The 20,013-nt window shown below is 30.9% G+C and overlaps 1 protein-coding gene and 2 pseudogenes across 1 annotated transcript; 1 reads left to right on the top strand and 2 right to left on the bottom strand.

Annotated features, from left to right (window-relative positions):
* Positions 1 to 3,462: 3,462 nt before the first annotated feature.
* Positions 3,463 to 6,877, bottom strand: LOC149877903 (uncharacterized). The gene is made up of 2 exons (XM_090073679.1): positions 6,767 to 6,877; positions 3,463 to 6,031 (listed from the first exon to the last, which is right to left on the bottom strand). The coding sequence occupies exons 1-2, from the start codon at positions 6,822 to 6,824 to the stop codon at positions 3,777 to 3,779; spliced, it is 2,313 nt and encodes a 770-aa protein (XP_089929805.1). The 5' UTR covers positions 6,825 to 6,877; the 3' UTR covers positions 3,463 to 3,776.
* Positions 6,878 to 11,503: 4,626 nt separating this feature from the next.
* LOC149877902 (uncharacterized) lies at positions 11,504 to 13,323 on the bottom strand (annotated as a pseudogene).
* A 642-nt stretch (positions 13,324 to 13,965) lies between these two features.
* On the top strand, positions 13,966 to 17,995 carry LOC149877901 (uncharacterized; annotated as a pseudogene).
* Positions 17,996 to 20,013: the final 2,018 nt, after the last annotated feature.

Here is a 20,013-nt window from a genome sequence, read left to right as displayed (position 1 = left end):
GTTCACGCTTCCATCTGAGGCATACCTTTTGGTTGAAGGAAGACTTTTAAAAGTGGATGGAACCTCCTACGCTGATGCAGACGTTGTTGCTCTTGTTAACAACGGTATTAACAACATTTGTTAACAACATTTTTTTAATATTCAATGTTGATTGATGATGGCTTACTAATATTTCCATTTGTATTTTATCAACTTGATAATAAATTTCTTAAGCTTCATTATATTTTCACATTCCACTCAAATAATTTGCTATATTATTTTTTGTATTCAATGTGGATGTTTGATTGATACCTTAATTATCTGTTGTTATTTTATCAACTTAATAATAACTTTCTAAAGCTTCATTATTTTTTCCCATACCGCTTAAACTGATTTTTTTACTATGTTTTGTATGTATAGTTATTTCATTTTCAGCTCCATAAGGTTTTATTTTATACTTTTTAATGGCATGTTTATTTGTTATTGATAGAAATATTTTTTTGATAAGAAAATTTGTATACTCCCACTCTGTTGATGGAACACTTCACACATTTTTTGTTTGTTATAACGAATAATCTGGATCAAATGGTTATATAAGTTATTCCCATCGTCAACGTCGTCCTTTACCAACTCTAATTTTAGAAAATGGACGATGTTTACGTTGCATATTTGTGTAATTTCTTTGCGGTTTTGATAACATTTACACTGGGTCATTTCGTGCATCTCGTACCAATCATTGTCATTGTCGATACGTTTAAGCAACGAATAACTCATTAGTAAACTTATTGCTCAATTTATCAAAAGCTGTTCTTTTATTTTCAGGTGTTTAACATTATAAAATACCTTGATGAAACATTTTTGTAATGAGTTGACTGTCGCAATACGGTAAATGGTTTAAAATTTTTATTGATTTTTCATTTGATGCTTCTATTTTGTTTAATACTATGCTAATTGATGTTATAGTAAACTTTGATTCTACTTCAGTTTGGATACCTCCCTCGAATATTTTGAAAGGATATCATCAAATAAGATCTAAATATTCCTGCAGAGAAACGCTGTTTTTGTTTATAAAGAGAATGGCTTGATTAATGGCGGTAGGATGTTATTGAAGCACTTTGGTTATTTCTTTTAGTTTTTCATCATCGTTTGTTAATATTTGTTTTACATTTCTTTTTGCGAAAAGTAACGCATCTTGAGGCGAGAAAGAGTTAATTTGTACTTGATTAACTTTGGTAGACTCACTCTATAAGAAATGTTTCTTTATTTCTGTTTTATAATTAAAATGGCGAATCCTAGACGACCGACTATTGTTGAGTTTGATAGCCTTAATTTACCGGAAATTGGTCGCAAGTTTAAAAACAATAATAACGAGTGTATCCGTTGGTGCAGGGAGTTTGGTTTACTTGCTATCAATATGATCTGTCCTCGATGTAACATCCAGTGCAACGAACAAAATAGTCATAATGTCGATGGAAAGATTTGGAGATGCATGCAAAAACAATGCAAAAAGAAAATAAGTGTTCGTATTGAAAGTTTTTTTGAAAGAACTCAATTGAAACTTTGGCAAATAATAGGTATTTCCTATATTTGGACTCGTAGCGCCGGAAAAAGTCGTGGCTTTTCATTAGAAGACATTCAGAAGGATTTAGAAATTGGGAGCAATAAAACTGTTGTTGATTGGAATCAACTTTGTAGAGACATTGCCGTTACTTATTTCCTTAACAACCGTGTACAATTAGGAGGACCAGGTTCAATAGTAGAAATAGATGAATCACTTTTTTCAAGAAGGAAATACAACCGAGGTAGAATTGTAGAAGATCAATGGATTTTTGGTGCGTACAATATAGCGACTAAAGAAGGGTTACTCATTCCTGTAGCGCACCGCGATGCTGCAACCTTAGTACCCATCATTACTAATGGATTCGTCCTGGAACTGAAATATGGAGCGATTTGTGGGCAGCATACCGAGGATTAGCAGCGCAAGGTTTTCAACATTGTACTATTGCGTTTGTTTGTTGGTTTTTGAAGAGCAATGACATGTTGATAAATGAAGAAACAAAAAAAATTATTTTGAAACATTCCTTTTTGTACAACAAACATAATAAAAATAAATTTTTACGGGGGGTTAACTTAAAGTATTTAAAGAAAGTCTATAGTTTTAAATATATATATTTTGCTAATAAACAACTTTGATTGTTTTAAAATTTATTTTAGTATATAATCAACTACAGAAACTTTCAACTTATTCCATAAAAACTTTAAAAGATATTCTAGAAAACAAAGTATTAATCCCAGTTAAAAGATATTGGCGTCATAATTTAAAAGCGAATGAATTCTCATGCTCTATTATTCAGAGTCTTCATTGTGATAAAGTAGAAACCAGGTTGTGAATACTTTTAAAAGATAACTTTTAGACAAAAAAATATCACTATTCAAAATGGCGAATATTAGGGATTTGTCGTATAATTTTGTACTTTCATCTTCAGATTAGAGTACTTTCCATTGATTTTGAGACCCATGTTTTAGAACGATTCTTAATCAAAATAAAATTCTCTATAAGAATCATTCATAATGATTCTTATAGAGAATTTTATTTTAGTGGGCTGGGGGGGGGAGAAAGTCGAGTAGCGCCGATTTATATATATATACATATATATATATATATATATATATATATATATATATATATATATATATATATATATATATATATATATATATATATATATATATATATATGTATATATATAAACCTTCATACGCAAAAAAGTTCAAAAAACTTGATATACAGATAAACGACTGCAAGAAAAATCACAAAAATGGAGGTGGAAAAGCAATTCATTATCACATTTTAGGTGATGAACTAAATAAGCAAAAAAATACTGAAACGAAACCGAAATGAGATTTGAACTAGTATATTATTATAGTATAGACGGCCTGAGTCAGTTGTAATAAGTTTAAACTTATTGTACTTTTGGATTTAATCATATGCAAAAATAAACGTCGGAAGATCGTTTTTTTGACGTCTTTTATTGACCAAACTTTTTCGTTTGAAATTAATTCTTTTAAGACGCTTTTTGAACGCTTACGAAACGTTCTTATATTCCTTGGACAATAAAACATAAAATAAACGTCCAAATAACGTTTAAAAAACGCTATGTGTTTACTGGGTTCTGACTTAAAGAGCAATTACTTTTGCCAGCCTCATTTATATTTAACGCAAAGTTTAATTATGAGAAAATTATTTAATTATAATTAATTATGATATTATTATAACATTTTTATTACTAATGAAATAAGAAAATTAATAGTTTAACAAAGTTATAAAAAAACTATAGAGCTTTTAATTTTTTATTTCGGTTTTAAATGAAACATTATTTGAAATTTATTTAAAACATCTCCCAAAGGTCTTATGATCTGAAACTTCGCGTTTCTATTTTTTTGGCTGTAAAAAAAACTATTTTTAACTTTACACTCTTTCGAACAAATTTTCATTCATTTGTATTTAAAAATTTCATTCATTAACTCAATACAAATTCGTTTTTTTTGGGTTCCTCCATCATACCTTTACTTTGTTACAACTTCTATCACCTTCAAACTTTTTTATCGTACATTGGATTAAGAACTTCCCATAAAAAAAGATATAAAAATCATAAAAATCAAATTACATATATCTAATAACATAACATTAATCGGCATTTAGGAAAACGATTAAAATAGTTGACAACTTCGATTTTCCATTTCCTATCTTTTTTCTACAATTTTCATCATTCCCTACAATTTTCCATTATTCTTTGTTACAAAACTTCCATTTTTATTCGTTTCATATCTTTCAAACACATTGCTATATTACTTTTTGTAGCCAATGTTGATGGATGATTCATACCTAAAATACCCGTTTGTATTTTTTCAACTTGATAATAAATTTCTAAAGCTTCATTATATTTTTCTGCATCATTCAAACAGCTCGCTATATTATTTTTTGTATTTAAAGTTGATGGATGATTAAAACCTAAAATATCCGTTCGTATTTTATCAACTTGATAATAAATTTCTAAAGCTTCATTATATTTTCCCATTCCATACAAACAGTTTGCTATATTATCTTTTGTATCCAATGTTGATGGATGATTTATACTTAAAAAGTCCGTTTTAAGTTTATCAACGTGATAATAAATTTCCAAAGCGTTATTATATTTTCCCATTCGACTCAAACAGCTTGCTAAATTATTTTTTGTAGCCAATGTTGATGGATGATTGATACCTAAAGTATCCGTTTGTATTTTATCAACTTGATTATAAATTTCTAAAGCTTCATTATACTTTCCAACATCACTCAAACAGTTTGCTATATTACTTTTTGTAGCCATTGTTAATGGATGTTGGATACCTAAAATATTCGTTTGTATTTTATCAACTTGATGATAAATTTCTAAAGCTTCATGATATTTTCCCATATCACCCAAACAGGCTGCTATATTATTTTTTGTATTCCATGTTGATGGATGATTGATACCTAAAATATCCGTTTGTATTTTATCAACTTGATGATAAATTTCTAAAGCTTCATTATATTTTCCCATTTTACTCAAATAGTTTGCTAAATTATTTTTTGCATTCCATGTTGAAAGATGATTGATACCTAAAATATCCGTTTGTATTTTATCAACTTTATAATAAATTTCTAAAGCTTCATTATATTTTCCCATATCACTCAAACAGATTGCTATGCTATGTTTTGTTTCTAAAGTTATTTCATTTTCAGTTCCATAAGATTTTGTGTTATATTTTTCAATGGCATCGAGAATGTTTATTGCCTCTTGAAAGAAACCTTTGTTTGATAAGAAACTTCTGATACTCACACTCTGTTGATGGAACACTTCACACATTTTCAGTTTGTTAATACGAAACATATCGATGAAATGGTTATAGAAGTGCTTCCCATCGTCAACGTGTTCCTTTACCACTTCCAACTCCAATTTTAGAAAATGGGTGATGTTTATGCTGCATATTTCTGTTATTTCTTTGCGTTTTTGATAACATTTACACGCTAACTGTGTCATTTCGTGCATCGTGTACCTATCATTGTCATCGTCGAAACGGTCAAGCAACGAATAACTTAATAGTAATCTTATTGCTCGATTTATCAAAAGCTCTTCGTTTATTTTCAGGTGTTTTGAAATACCGTGAATAAACTTTTTTGTAATGTGTTGACCGTCGCAATACGATAAATGGTTTAAAAGTTCTAGTGACTTTTCATTCGATGTTTCTATTTTGTTTAATACTATGGTAATTGACGCTATTACAGATTTTGTTTGCAATTCGGTGGGGATATCTTCCTCGAGCATTTCAATGGGATATAATCGAAAAAGACGTAAATATTTCAGCAAAGAAACATTGTTGTTGTTTATATAGAGAATACCAAGGTGAATTGCGAGCGGATGATATTGAAGCATTTTTGTTATTTCTTTTAGTTTTTCATCATCGTTAGCTAATATTTGTTTAATATTTCTTTTTGCGAAAAGAAACGCATCTTGAGGCGAGAAAGAATTAATTTGCACTAAATTAACATCTGTAGACCATGATTTCCATTGCGATGTTACCAAAGTAAATGAACTTTTTTTGTTTGATACGTTTTTTTCAAATATCTTCACACTCTCATCGTCGACGTTGTCGAAGATGTAAAGCGTTTTTTCTCCTTCAAAATAGTGATATATTTTTCCAGAAACTGCTTCAATATCGAACGGATCGCCTTGAGAATCTCTTACGCTTAATCCTAGTTGGTGGCAGAGATTAGTCATAGAAACTCGTATTTTATCAAATGCTGCATCCACCCATACAATACTTTCAAAATAATGGTGGTATATTGCTGCATACTTTCTAGCGAGCTGAGTCTTTCCAATTCCAGACATTCCAGTTAAAACCGTGATTGATTTACCCGAATCGTTTTTTTGGCACACGTGTTTATGAATTTGATGAAGTTCATCGTCACGTGAAAAGAAGGCTTTTGTTGGTGGTAGGGTACCGAAAATGGAGTGTCGAGATATTAACTCTAAAATACAAAAACTTTTCATTTTTATTTATACAGTGAGATTTTTGAGGAATGATTAGAAATTTATTTTTGAACTGCATTTCACTGTTACCTTTTTTTGTTTTTGATAGTTAAAACATAATAAATTAAATCCAAAACTCAAACAATGATTAAATCAACGATTTTTATTAAAAAGATTGCCACAAACTACTGAATGCAATTTTAAATATATTATGATGAATTAATTTGTCTACTAGTTTTACTTTCAAGTTGTAAACGCTATTTAAAACAATTTTTTTTTATAAAAAGCATTTTACATGTAAAATACTTCTAGAGGACTATTTTGAAGTTTAAGTTGATAAACTCGCAGTAAAACTATTTTTTTTTCGAAATCGAAATCAATTTTCTTTAAAAAGTATTTTGAGAAAGTTGAAAAAAAAAATTACTACGTTAGAAGTTTATGTAGTATACCCTTTGAGGGATGGTGTAAGGTTAAAAACATCCAATGCAGGAGGGATGCAAAAAAAATTGAGAGAGCGAGTTTTGGAGTCTCTCTAATATTCAGCTTTTATTTCATGTTCTTAAATAAAATTGTTAACTAAGTAATTTAATTAGTAATTAAAATTATAAATTTTATTTGTATATTTTGTGTTTTTTTTTTGTTTGTTTTTTTTATCTCTAATAAATATTCAGGGGCAGCAGGAGAACTTCGGCATGCAACGGCGGCGCAAAAATTATCAAGCTCAAAATACTTACTTCGTTCGCATTCAATGATCAAATCTTTACGCTTGCAAAGAAGTAATCCTCTTTTCATATCTCGCCATTTTTTTGATGGATTATCCTTACGCCAATTGTTCAGTATTTGCCAAGTTTGTTCTCTTGTCTTTTCGAATTCTGCTTTTGCATTATTGATTGCTGATTCATCAATTGAAAGACATCGAGCAAACTTTTGCCAATCATAAGTCAACAAATCAGCAAGCGTTGTAAATACATCTTGTGGAAACTTTTCAACTAAAAGAAAAGGTTTTTTTTTGAAATCCGAAAGCTTGTCTCAAATGGTAAGTATTAAAAATACATTATTACCTTTTAAATCATCTAACTCATTCTCAAAGACAACTTCGTCTTTTAAAACCGTTCTACGAAAAAGAAGACAGTTAATTGCTATGATAAATTTCAGTATTACGCTCTTAAATTCAGCTAACTTTTTTCACTGTTAATAAACGAATACAAAGAAATTGGTACTGCTTCAAAATAATTTAGAGTAGTTTTAGAAGTGAAATAAACCGTTTGATATTAGATATTTTAGGAACCCCCTTAGTCAATGAAACAAAACTGTCATCCTAGTAAACTTCCTTTTGATGGAATACAATTTATTGACAGTTAAAGTGACTTGACTTACGGGGCCTCTTTACTGTAAGAACAAAAAAGATGCCAACGATCCATCTTTCCTAAAGCAACTATTTTAAAAGAAACTTGAGCAATTGTGAATAATTCAGCGGTACCTGCACGATTGAGATCTTCATATTTTGGGACTTCTGGCATTATTTTGAAATAATGATTAACAAATCAATAGGTTAAAGAACAGCTTTAAAGTCAAACACGAAGCACTTAGAAGCTTTTCACACGTACTTTGAAGCTTAACTGAACGGCGTATTCTCAATAGGGACAAGTCATATTATAAATGTTTTCTTTTCTTTTTTTTATCTATATTTATGACTGTTTATAATATTAAAGGTTTTTCAAAAAGGGCTCTGAATCTGATTTCTGATACTAGGTTTCTGGTGTTAAACTTTATTTATTCAAGATCTGTTATTCAGTTACGAACTTTGTTATTATTTATGTACTTTCACTTCATCCTGCCTTAGTTATTCACTTCTATAAAATCATATTTTCCTCTTTTTCCCCGGCTTTTCTAACGATGAAAATAAAATTGTTGAAAAATCAGGTAACAAATAAAGAAAGTAGAACAAAAGTAGTTGACGTACCGGTTCATTTTTCCCTCTAGTATCTCCATTTTCCTTATTACAAAATTTTTTTCTGCGATATTTATGCGCGATGAACCAAACTGAGATCGGTGAGTTTTTGTTTTAGTTGTTGGAAGTTTCACTTAAAAGCGTTTCAAGTAAACTAACTTTCTTGTATTGAGGTGAAACTCTGTTGTTGATTTTTTTAAAATTGATGTCAGATTATTTTATTTTATATAACAATGGCCGTCCATGAATAAGAGTCTTAATCAAACAATAGGGTTTAACAAATTAATAGCCCAGCGGGCACGGGTACGTTCATTGTACATACATTGTACGTCCGGACGGAAGGTACAATTTTAGATCAGTTTTGGTTCAGATTACAATGTATATTCAAATTGTACTTTCAATTTCGGTCCAAATTGTATGTACATTTTAAGTTCGATTTTGGTTCATAATGGATTTACCGAAAGATTTCTGAATTAGAACGTACAATTTCCGATCTTTTGGACATATGTCCGATTAGATCGTTCATTGTATGCTTTTGTATATACGAAAAAATACAGATTTTGAGCCTATTTGGAACAAAAATACCAAAGTCAAATTAAACCATTCTTGTATTATATTTTATTTATTGTATTTGTATTGTATTATATTTTGGGTAAAGAACCTTACTTGACTTTTTAATTTTTCTTTTTCTTGACTTATGTAAAATGACTGATATAAATAAAAATAAATAAAACAAATCATGTGGGATGATAAAGATTTATTACGGAAAAAATTTTCCTCTACAACAGATTTACCACCACAACGACCACCACCATCTTTTCTGTCAGGAGCACGTTTCAGAACATTGCCAATAGAATGATGCACTTCATTTATAGTATACTTCGTCATAGAATCTAAAATATAAAACTATTACATACTAACTGATCATAAACATGTGCAATTTTAAACTTACATTAAGAGGATGGCTTTGACATTTGCATGATAGGAACTGCCTCCAATAGGGTGTCCCATTTTTAACCTGACCAAAAATAATTCAAATGCACCCTATCTCAATTATCCTTATTTGGTCCCAGGACACATCAAAAAAATTTTTAGGTCTCCAAGTCAAGGGGTTCCAGTACAAGGTATTTTCATGTGCGAGGTTCCATGAAATTCTTTGCCCTTCCCTCTCCCCCTTTTAGTGCTAGGGGTGGTAATCGATTAACGATTAACCAATTAATCGATTAAAAAAATTTAATCGTTAATCGATTAATTTCCAAACGATTAATCGAATAATTTTAAAAATCATTTTAAGTGTTTTAATTTTTAAAGCAGTTTTAAAAATCAAAAAATTTCCAGTTTCTTGACAACAAATTTTTATCTCGTACCGCTGTGAAATGTAAACAAATATCTTTAACTCGAATCTCCTTAGTTCGAAAACCTCCGTTATGCGATTAAATGTTAAGCCACCGTGAAATGCGCTTAAGAAGAGTCAACATTCTATAATTCGAAAATCTCTCTAATTCAAACTTTTCCCCGTAAAATCCGAATTAGAGAGATTGTACTGTATTTTCAGTACGGTAGTACAAATAGCCTGGTCGCCATTTACGGTGTCTGAAAAAATTTGTTCTGAAGTTTGGAAGCATTTTTTTATCAAAAAATTAAGACAATTCAATATTCAAGTGCAAACATTGTTCAGTTGACCTTAAATTCCATTCATCAAATTCAAGTTTCTTGTATCATTTAGAGCACAAACATAAAATTTTACTAACCAAAGTTGTTTTAAAAACGTCACTGTCCAACCAAGTTCTCCTTCCTACTTTAACAAAATAGGTAACAAAGCTGAAGAGGTATTAGCTCTTTTAACAGCTGTAGATCGTATCTCTTTTGCAACTTTGGCCAATAGTAAAAATATTGAAAATGGCTGGAAAGCTCAAGGACTAAAAATCCCTGATGATCGACATGCTATAAAGGCAATTGTTATGAACTATGCAAACTCAATGAAATTAAAAGTTACTCATAAGCTTCAGCAAAAAAAGTTAAACGGAGAAAGATTTTCAATTTCTCTTGATGAGTTGACTTCAGGTGGAACTGAAGATACTTGTGTCTTAATGTACATTGTTCAGACAATAGTCACTATGGTCTTGGAATGATTTGAATAAATGGTTCATTGCCTTCAGAAAGAGCAGTTATTATTGTTACTGACAAAGTGAAAGAATTCGGATTGAATTTTACCATTGATATCTTCGGATGTGTCACTGATGGTGCCTCAGCTATGAAGAAAATAGGACGAGAAATGGAGATTATTCTTCAAAATATTTGTAAAGCTGATTTAGGAAAAGAGCTAAAGCTTATTCTAGACGTTAAAACAAGATGGAATTCTCTGATCAGCATGTAAAAACGATTCTTGGAATTAAAAAGTGCTATTGGAAAAGCTCTTGTGATATATCCAGAACTGATTTGATTTTAAAAGAAGAAGAAATAAAACAGATCTCTGATATTGTTAAGGCTCTTCATATTGTAGAACTAAGTGTTATAGCATTGGGAAATAGAGACTGTAATCTGATAAAATCTGAAAAAATTATTTTGTTTTTACTACAAAATCTTAAAGAGCAAAATACTAATATAGGTCAAAATTTATTTTCTGTAGTTTCTGAGAGAATTAATCAAAGAAGAAATTGTAATATTGTTGGTTTACTTTGCTACTTAGATAATCCGGGTGACTATAAGTCAGATTCAGAATCACCAGGTAATCTTTTAAAGTACCCGTACAAAATTGAAATTGCTAAAACAGCAAGAGAAATATATGTACGCTTATTTCTACATAAGGATAACCAAAGGAATAGTGAATTAGAAGTAGCATCTCAGTTTAAATCCACTTCTAATATGGAACCAATGAGAAAAAAACTAAAGCTGAAGAACTAGCAGAAATTCTATTACCTACAACTTCATCGATAGGAAGAGCTAAAGGACTAACTTGTAATTCATCCACTCAAGAAATTTTGAGTTGTATTAAACGTGAAATGGCAGTACTAGAAAGCACTGGAAAAAGGCCATGCTCTTTAGAAAAGATTTACAACGCCATGCTAAGCCTTCCCCCATCTTCAATAGAAGCAGGAAGAAGTTTTAGTACTGCTGGTTTGTTTATTACTAAGTTACGAACTAGTTTAAATGATGATACTATTAATAACTTACACTTTTTAAGATCATATCTGACAAAAAAAGAGAAGTGAAACCTTTATGAGTACCAATATACATTTTGTAACTCGTAAATTTTTTAAAAGTTAATCAAAATTTAATCGATTAATCGATTAATTTAGCTAAAATTAATTGTTAATCGATTTAATTCAAAATACCGATTAATTTACCACCCTATTCAGTGCCCCTAATTCATGAATTGAATAGTAGAAAATTATCCATTTTACATTTATATTTGTTCTGAAAAAAAATCTTTCATTTAAGAGTTAATACTTGTACAAACTTGTCATTTACAACAATTTAAGACAAACAAAGTTAAAAACCACATTAAAATTAAGTTAAATCACTTTTTTTTCATGTCTTTTCCAACCTATTTTCGGTTTTTTTGCACAACTTGCATGGTATCCTGTAGAAGACTTTCTTCATGACTTTCAGCCACAAAATCTTGCACAAGTTTTATATGGCGCTCAGCCCTGTCGTTTACTACTGCTAGATTCTCCATCTGGGATGCAGCCGGGAGTCCTTAGTGATAAAGCCGGACAAAACTGACATAGGAACCACATGAGTTGGAGGTTGAGGTTGTTCCCATTCAAAATCATCAGGTTGTGGACAATTACAACCAAGTAGCTTCTGAGCAAGTCCAGCTCTTTCCTTCAGTTCTAAATGTCTATTTGTTATTGAAAGAATAACTAGCTGTGGGGTCAGGTGCTAACTAGGACGGACCAGGCTTGCATGGAGCAGCTTTCCTAGGGGACCATACTTGGATATATATAGCTTAATTCTCATCATTTCATAAGCTAGCTTAAAAGCATCCAAATCATGTGATAGAGCCTGGGCCGCCAGAGGAGGCTTTTAAAAGTATGCTCCGTAAAATGTGACAAAGTCAGTTGACAGTTTGAGCATATCTTTCTCACTATTATTCAACTTTAAATTAATCTTTAAAGTTAGCTGCATTGTAAGCAAGTATAGACAATCAGCCATGAACCTTGCTTAATGGTGGGTACCTGGGTGTTTGAACTGGAAACCAGATACATGCACACCAAGGTAAACGACCATTAGCTCACAAAGAACTTTATAATCTCCCCTTTGAAAGCAATCTCGTTTTAAGGCTGTTATGCAGAAGTTCTTAGTGTCTAATACCCTGCTATGAAAATCAGTACCTACCATATACTCCTCTCTTCCATAATTGAAAAACAGCAACTGATCAACATTCTTTGCCCTTTCTCTTATTTTTGGCCAGATTTTTTGAAAATCTTTATATATTGCAAGTGATGGAGATTTTGTTGAACCTTGAATATAATCCATTGCATGGGAAATATGCCTTTCAGATACATGGTGCCTTTAAAGATCAATTTTCAAAAGATACAAAATGTAATAATTTTGCAACAGATTAGTGCAATAAACTTTTAAAATATGCTATCAAAATATTTACCTACAGAGCAGCCAAAGCACAGATCTTTAAGCACATAATCCACCAAGAACTTCATTTCCCCCTTGTATTTTTCAGTATTAGAGGCCGTTGTATCTGCACTACAACCAATGATCTGGTCAGTGAGCTCATAATACTCTAACATGTTCTCAATAGCTATAGCTTGATCTTTCCCTTTAGATCCCTCAAACAAGTAAGGGTTCATTGAACTGGGGGGATGATATACTGAGAGCATGCCTTTCTACAGTTTCAGACATTTTTTGGACAGTTCGATAGTGTTCGACCAGTTTTGTATCAAAATGAATGACAACCTTTAAACCCCGAACTTTGTCCAGATTTTCTTCCCTCACTATTCTAGCTTCATTTTTAATCATAATCTTTTTGTTTCTATTTAGACTACTCTTTGATACAGAAACTGTATTTAGATCAGCACTAATCTTGAAAGTGAGAACAGAAGTGAAGTTTCAGCTCAAACAATGATATTGCAGCTAGTCATGAAAGGAACCGAATTGTTAAGAACATCATTCATTGAAAGCTTCATGTAAACTGATCTTCTTTTTTTTTTTTTGTCAAGGCTCAAATTCACTGTCAGTATCAGTGGCACTCGTACCACTTGAAGATATCTCAAAATCTTTCATCCTTTCTATGTACTTTATAGCTTTTTTCTTTGACATTTCTTGTTTTTCTTTTTTATGTTGTTCTTCCCTACGCATACTTTCTATCATATCTAACATTCGTTTTTCCCCATCTACCATTTTTTCTTGATAAGATTTATTTTTTCCAGTGTCAAACTTAACCATTTCACATTTGAATGCTCTCTTTAGGAACTCAATACCTTCTGCTTTGCTTGCTTGTCTCTTTTTCATCATCTCTTACAAGTTTTAAGGGTCTGTTTTATAAACAGGAAAAACACAGTTTGCTTTTTTTATAAAGCTCTCTGTTTTTGTCTTACATTGCTCTTCTTTCATCTTGTTTATTTCCATAAGGGTTCTAAGACAACACAGTTTCTTGTAGCACTCATAAGATTTCTCAAGCTTCTTCTTCACTACTTGTTCTGTAATCCGAAATCTTGAATCAAACCCACCCTTGTCCAAAATACTTAACAGTTCTCTCAGAATGCATACTCCAGTAAATTCTCCCCTGTTACTTTTCGTACACTCCCCTCCAATGTAAAGCATAGATCTTGACATTGTCTTTTGTGCACAGGATGGTTTTGCGTTTTGATTATTCTTACTTGACCTGAGCCAATATATTCGACGACAAACTTCTCCTAGTGTACATATTTGTTTCAAAAGTTTTTCACCTAAAAAAAGCTTTTCCAATTCATTATTTTAATTAAATCTTAAAATATTACCTGTTTGGTGCAAACATATGTAATGGATGCTGAGGTATGTAGATTGTTCTTTTACACCTATTAGCTCTCTGTAGAGCTAAACTTATGTTGAAAGATGTACCTGAGGTTCCTGGTTAACAATCCCTTTTAGTCCTAGGAGAGGTATACCTCATTGGAGGAAGACTTCTGCAATGTGTAGGAACCAAGGAGCTCTCCTTATTTATCTCTCTTACAGTACTCTGACCATTTCTAGTCCATGGAGATTTACGAGGAAATCCATCATCATCATCATCATTGGCCATTATATATTTTAAGAAATTTGTTATAATCTAAAAAGTATAAAAGGAAAGGGTTTTATAATATTTTACATAAAAGCAATTATTTGAATAGAGCATTAATGCCGCTAAAACAATGACAAAATATTGCAGTATGTTGTACTTGAATCTGACTTTATTCATCCCAGATATGATATTTCAATTTTTGTATAAAAAATCTCATTTTCTGTCTAAAATAAGACATCTTAATTTGTGGCTGAAAGTCATGATGAAGGTCTTCAAGAAGATTCCATGCAAATAAACCAAAAATAGGTTGGAAAAGACATGAAAAAAAAGTGATTTAATGTAATTTTAATGTGATTTTTGATTTTATTTGTCTTTAATTGTTGTAAATGACAAGTTTTATAAGTTTTATGTATCAGCTGATGATGCAAGTTTTGATCATGTCACTGGTATCCAGGTCGTAAAAGATGTTCTAAAAGAAGTTACTAATTGCAAGTCTGATCCAGCTGCACTATTTTGCAGAAAAGTTGATTTTTTTGGAACAATGCTTGCCCCAAATGTTTTATAACCTTTTACAACTTTATGCCCAATTGATGAGCAACTTGTAAAAATGACTGCAGCTTGTCTTAATGTAGTTGAGGAAGTCTTGACTCGTCAATATAAAAGATATTTCTCCCTTTCTATTACACCAGAAAGGAGATTCAAAAAGGACTCAAAAAGGAGACAGCGAGTGCAAGGCTTTACAATATAGACAGCGAAGAATTAATGGGTATGTTTAGTGATGCCAAAGGACGATGCCCTAATGCAACAATTTGTTATATATCTAGCAAATTAAGATCCTAAAAGAATAGGACGATCGATTACCTTGATAATCTGGACGAGTTGTCTAGAGAAAAGGTAGTTAAGTAGTTTACTTGCATAGCACGTAAAAAAAGAATGAAAACACGACTACTGCATAATGAAACTCGAGCAGAGATTACTGGTAGACTGGGTTGTAAACGCCAAAAAATGGCCGAAAAACAAAAAAGAAAGTTAGAGCGTGAGCTCTGTATTTTAACTAACAGTGAAATGATGCATAAATATAAACACTTATCTGCAAAGCAACTTGAAGATTTAGATGATATTATGTCGGAGAGAATTGTGGGCAGAAAACTTGGTCATGAGTGGTATGATGCTGACAATTCCAAATCTGTCATTTATGATGGTAGAGTTGAAAAGGTAAATAAGGGATTACAAGGCAGAATTTATTTCTTACTAGAAAAAAGATGAGACAAATATGAAAGCTGTTGAATATAAGATGAAAAAAATACAGCTTAATATTTTCTTAAATGGAATATAAATATTATTGATATGCTATTTTATTTTTAATATTGATAACTTTAAGTATACAGATAAGTAAAATAATATATATTTGAATATATATAAAATATATTATATAAAATATTTTTGTTTTTTATATATTTAAAGATTACCGACAGAGTACCGCAAGTCTTGTAGCTTGCAAATATGGTACAGCAATTTTTGTAGCTTGCAAAAAGAGTACTGCAAGTTTATTAGCTTGCAAATATGGTACAGCAAGTTGTGTAGCTTGTAAAAAGAATATCGCAAGTTTTTTAGCTTGCAAATATGGTACAACAAGTTGTGTAGCTTGAAAAATATTTTTGATAGACAGCTCTGGCTTACCTTCACGTGGTGTCTATTGTTAAAAAAGATTTATTTAGTTTCATTATTGGAATTTTAAATAATATCATTTACTAAAAGCCAAGACATAAATTTATTATATTTGGATTTTAAAAATTATTAAAATTAATTTTATCTTTGGCTTATTTTTAGGGTGGATACTCCAGTTTGCATCTTGTAATGTGGTAAGATTTGTAAAGTCATGTCTCTCTTTTTAAATAAACACAATTTAAAAACATTTTCAAGCTTGAATAAGAAAGGGAGGGGGGTCGTTGGGTTTGGCACTTGCCCTTTCCCTAACTAACATAATACAATAATCTTAAATACTTATTTCTCTTTTTCCATTAACTCTATTTAAAACCTTTATTCAAATATATTTTAAAATCTTTTTTTAGGTTGGAAAAAACTGGGAGGGGGCGGCGGCGGGGGCGGGGCGTTAAGCGCAGCACATGCTCCGCCCCTAATGTCAATTTATACACCACTTGTATAAGATGTAAAGTAAGAAAATATAATTTAAACTTTTTAACACAAAATATAATCAGTGTATTTTAGGTTTAAATATGTATAAGAATGTAACATTTCATTACGAGGGTGTTTAAACATAACAAAGACATCCACCCTTTAATCTAAAAAAGACCACTAATATTTGGAAATGGAATGGAAGCATATTAGATTAACTTTTTGTGTATAAAGATAACATATTTTATCAGAAAAACACTCTTTCGTTTGAAAAACTTGAATTTTTTGAAGGTTATGATGCTGTTCCGGTTCCCCCTCTGCCCCTCTATACACCCCTTCTATCTATAGAGTTATGTGAACTTGTAGCCTACTTTTACATCTATCTTTTGATACCAAGGTATAGACATTTGGATAAGATTTGACAAAGTTATAACAATTTCAGTGAAAAAAAAAAAGTTTTTGGAACCTATTTCTTCAATAAATCCATATATCGAAAATTTGCTACTAAAAACGTCATAACTTTTTTTTAAATTGTTCGTTTTTAATAATTTTTCACCTTTAAGATACTGTACTAAAGGGCTTTCTAGTAATATATAACATTTTAGTATATGTTATATGCTTTAGTATATATATATATATATATATATATATATATATATATATATATATATATATATATATATATATATATATATATATATATATATATATATGTAATTATAATTAAAAACGATAAAGAAAAACTTTTATTATGGAACTTTAAGTTTCACGCCTAACGGGAATCATCAGCCATATATTACAAAATTAAACGTTAAAATTACATTTATAATTACAAACTCTTTTTCTTCACACCTTTTATCAGATGGAAAATTATTAAAAAACTTCACACCTTTTATCAAATGGAAAGTTATTAAAAAATGCAAACCATACAACCCAGCATCAAGAGTTTGTAACCTTTGTTTGAACGAGAAGTTTCAAATTTTGATGTACAAAGGAGATAACCTACTTAATACAAGGAGTGAAATGGTCTCGAAGTGCAGGCACAAGAACAAGTTCCTTATTTCCTCATTTGATACCGAAGATTGATCCTGGTTCACTTCACTTCACTTTACGTTTACGTCACATTATACTTTTAAGATTTTGTTTCCATGGAGTCATTAGAACTCACGCCACCGTAATTATAAATGTAATTTTAACGTTTAACACGGTTATCATGAAATCCAATATGGCCAACCTAGCTGAGCCAAGAATGCCACTTATATGGGGTGATAGTGTACACATCCCTGGGTCACCTGGTGCAAATTTTAAAATCTTTTTGGTACGTCTGCGGGAAAAAAGTGACTTTGAAGTTACAAAAATGGAAAATATTTACCTTCTTTTTTGACATAGTAAAACTGCTATAAAATCCATACCATTAGTCATAGACCAATAAAATTTGGTGGCAATGTAGCCTATGCCAATACCAAAGTTTGGGTAAAGTTTTATCTTAATCCCTGCAGTATAACAAAAGTTATGATAGTTTTAGTGTTGATTTTTTGTTGATTTTTTCACTTACAGTGCAAAACTTTTCTGATTATGGCCTATTACAAGTCCCCAGGCCATGATGTGGGTAACACATGTGCTCTAGGTGAATATACCAACAACATTATAAAATAAGGATTTTTATGTTCTTACCAAAATTTTAGGTTTCGGGGGTCAAAACTGTTGTTCTTGATTGAGCCCTATTTACAGTATATGCACCTTTTTCTATATAAAACCTTATATGACAGTGCTATTAGTGCCTTATAAGCATTCTTTTAACTAAACCACTACCTTAAAAGTTAGTTGAGACATTTTTACAGATTTTTTGATGAAAATTATGAAAAATTTTGACACTTTTTACTCTAGTAAATTTGCGCTTATTCTACACATGGATTTAGCCCTGAGGATTTGTAAGCAAATCAAAGAAATGTTTTTTCGCATGTGATATTTAACTGGTCAACATGTATTGTGTGTTGAAAAACCCATTTCATACATAAAATCAGGTAAAAATGCCTAGAATTTCCTTAGTGCTTTGTTTTCAAAATCATTATTAAATGTACAAACTGTAAAGTTCAATATATTTATACTAACAGTGAATTAATTTCTAAAATTTATTCAATTCTATTCATTTCTTGTGATATCTTGACACTCTTTAATTTATTTGACATGACATTTAAAGCACTGGTCAGTTTATTATTCTTAAAATGAATATTTTTTTCTTCTCTATCATAAGATATACTTAAATTTTAAAGTTTTAAGTGTTTTAATTTTAGTCTTGATCCATTTTTGTTTTAACAATGATTAGAAAAAAAAAAGTGTTTTGCAAAAGAGGAATTAACAATATCAACCCATCATCACGTGAATAAGAGCGTACGTGATTAACTTGATTTTTGCTTTGGTTTTGTACGCTGTGACGTACATATCATAAAAACTTAAAATCACAAAAAAGCTTTGTTTTTGTAGCACTGAAATGAAACGTTTGCAGAAATATCCAAAATTGTTAAACCTTTCACTTGAAAATCGTTGTTTGTGGTAAAAAACTTTGTATTTCATTTTGTAATATAGAAATTGTTAGGCTGAAGTAATAGGATTGATTTAGGTAAATATGTTGCTCTACTTGCAGCAATATGTTATTTATTTGAAATAAATCTGCTTGAGTCAATGTGACGTATATGTTAGTGTGTTAAATTCAAACTATAAAAGATGGCAGGATTCTAAAAATTATCATAATCTTGAAATACAATTAAAAAAGTCTAGGCATCTCTTATGATGACATTGCAGAGAGTCCGCTAGTAATGTTAATAATGAAATAACATTGCCAGAAATCTTAATATTTGTCAATCATCTTCTTCAATTTCATATTATGGCTAAATTTGTTTAGTTACACAGCTACAATTCACTGACTCCTTAAAATGCCAAATCAGGCAAGAAACCATGAGCAGAACAGAAAGTGTGTCTGCATACTCTGCCTCCAAAAATGTGGCCAACAGATGACTGCTTTTCAGGCTGAAAGAGTTTGTCGCATTTACCAGACAAATCTTGATAAGTGTGACTCTTGTGTGCCTCAAGGTCTTTGTGAATCATGCAGAACTGCCTTAAGACGAAAAGAGGAAGGAAAGGATGTTGTTTGCAAAAGTTGTTTGATTTCAAAACTATCCGAGTCAAAGCTAAAACACGTAGTCATGTGTGTGACTGCTTGATTAGCAAAATTGGACAATCTAGGTTTCAAGAAAAAGCCTTGTGAACCTTGTGAAAAAATGAAAGTGAATCAAATGCCAGCTGTGAGATGCAGTAACTGCCTCAACCAATTAGGTAAGGGATTACCACATCATTGTTTACAGTTAAAGTTCAGGGAAAATATACAGAAATTGGCTTCATTAGATGCCAAAACTGCAGAACATATAGCAGCCAATGTGATTGAAAATAAGGTTGCATCTCCAAAAGCCTCAATTCGTTTGGGAAAAGTATATGGAGGTCATCCACTCCCTGTTACTCCAGGCACAATGTCAGCAAAAATTAATTATAATATTATAATTTTGTACGTGATTAATTATAAAATGATTTTTGTTTGCTGGAGGTAATGAATGCAAATTTTCTATACGGTCAAGTGCAGCAAGATTAAATTCTGCCACATCAACATTGACAGCCCAAGA

Source organism: Hydra viridissima, unplaced genomic scaffold (assembly GCF_058129835.1).
Source record: "Hydra viridissima isolate aposymbiotic clone 2 unplaced genomic scaffold, HvirCarnegie_v1 scaffold_16, whole genome shotgun sequence".
In the NCBI taxonomy this organism is placed as follows: domain Eukaryota; kingdom Metazoa; phylum Cnidaria; class Hydrozoa; order Anthoathecata; family Hydridae; genus Hydra; species Hydra viridissima.
The sequence above is the reverse complement of the archived record's forward strand: the minus strand, read 5'-3'. Positions and strand labels throughout refer to the sequence as shown.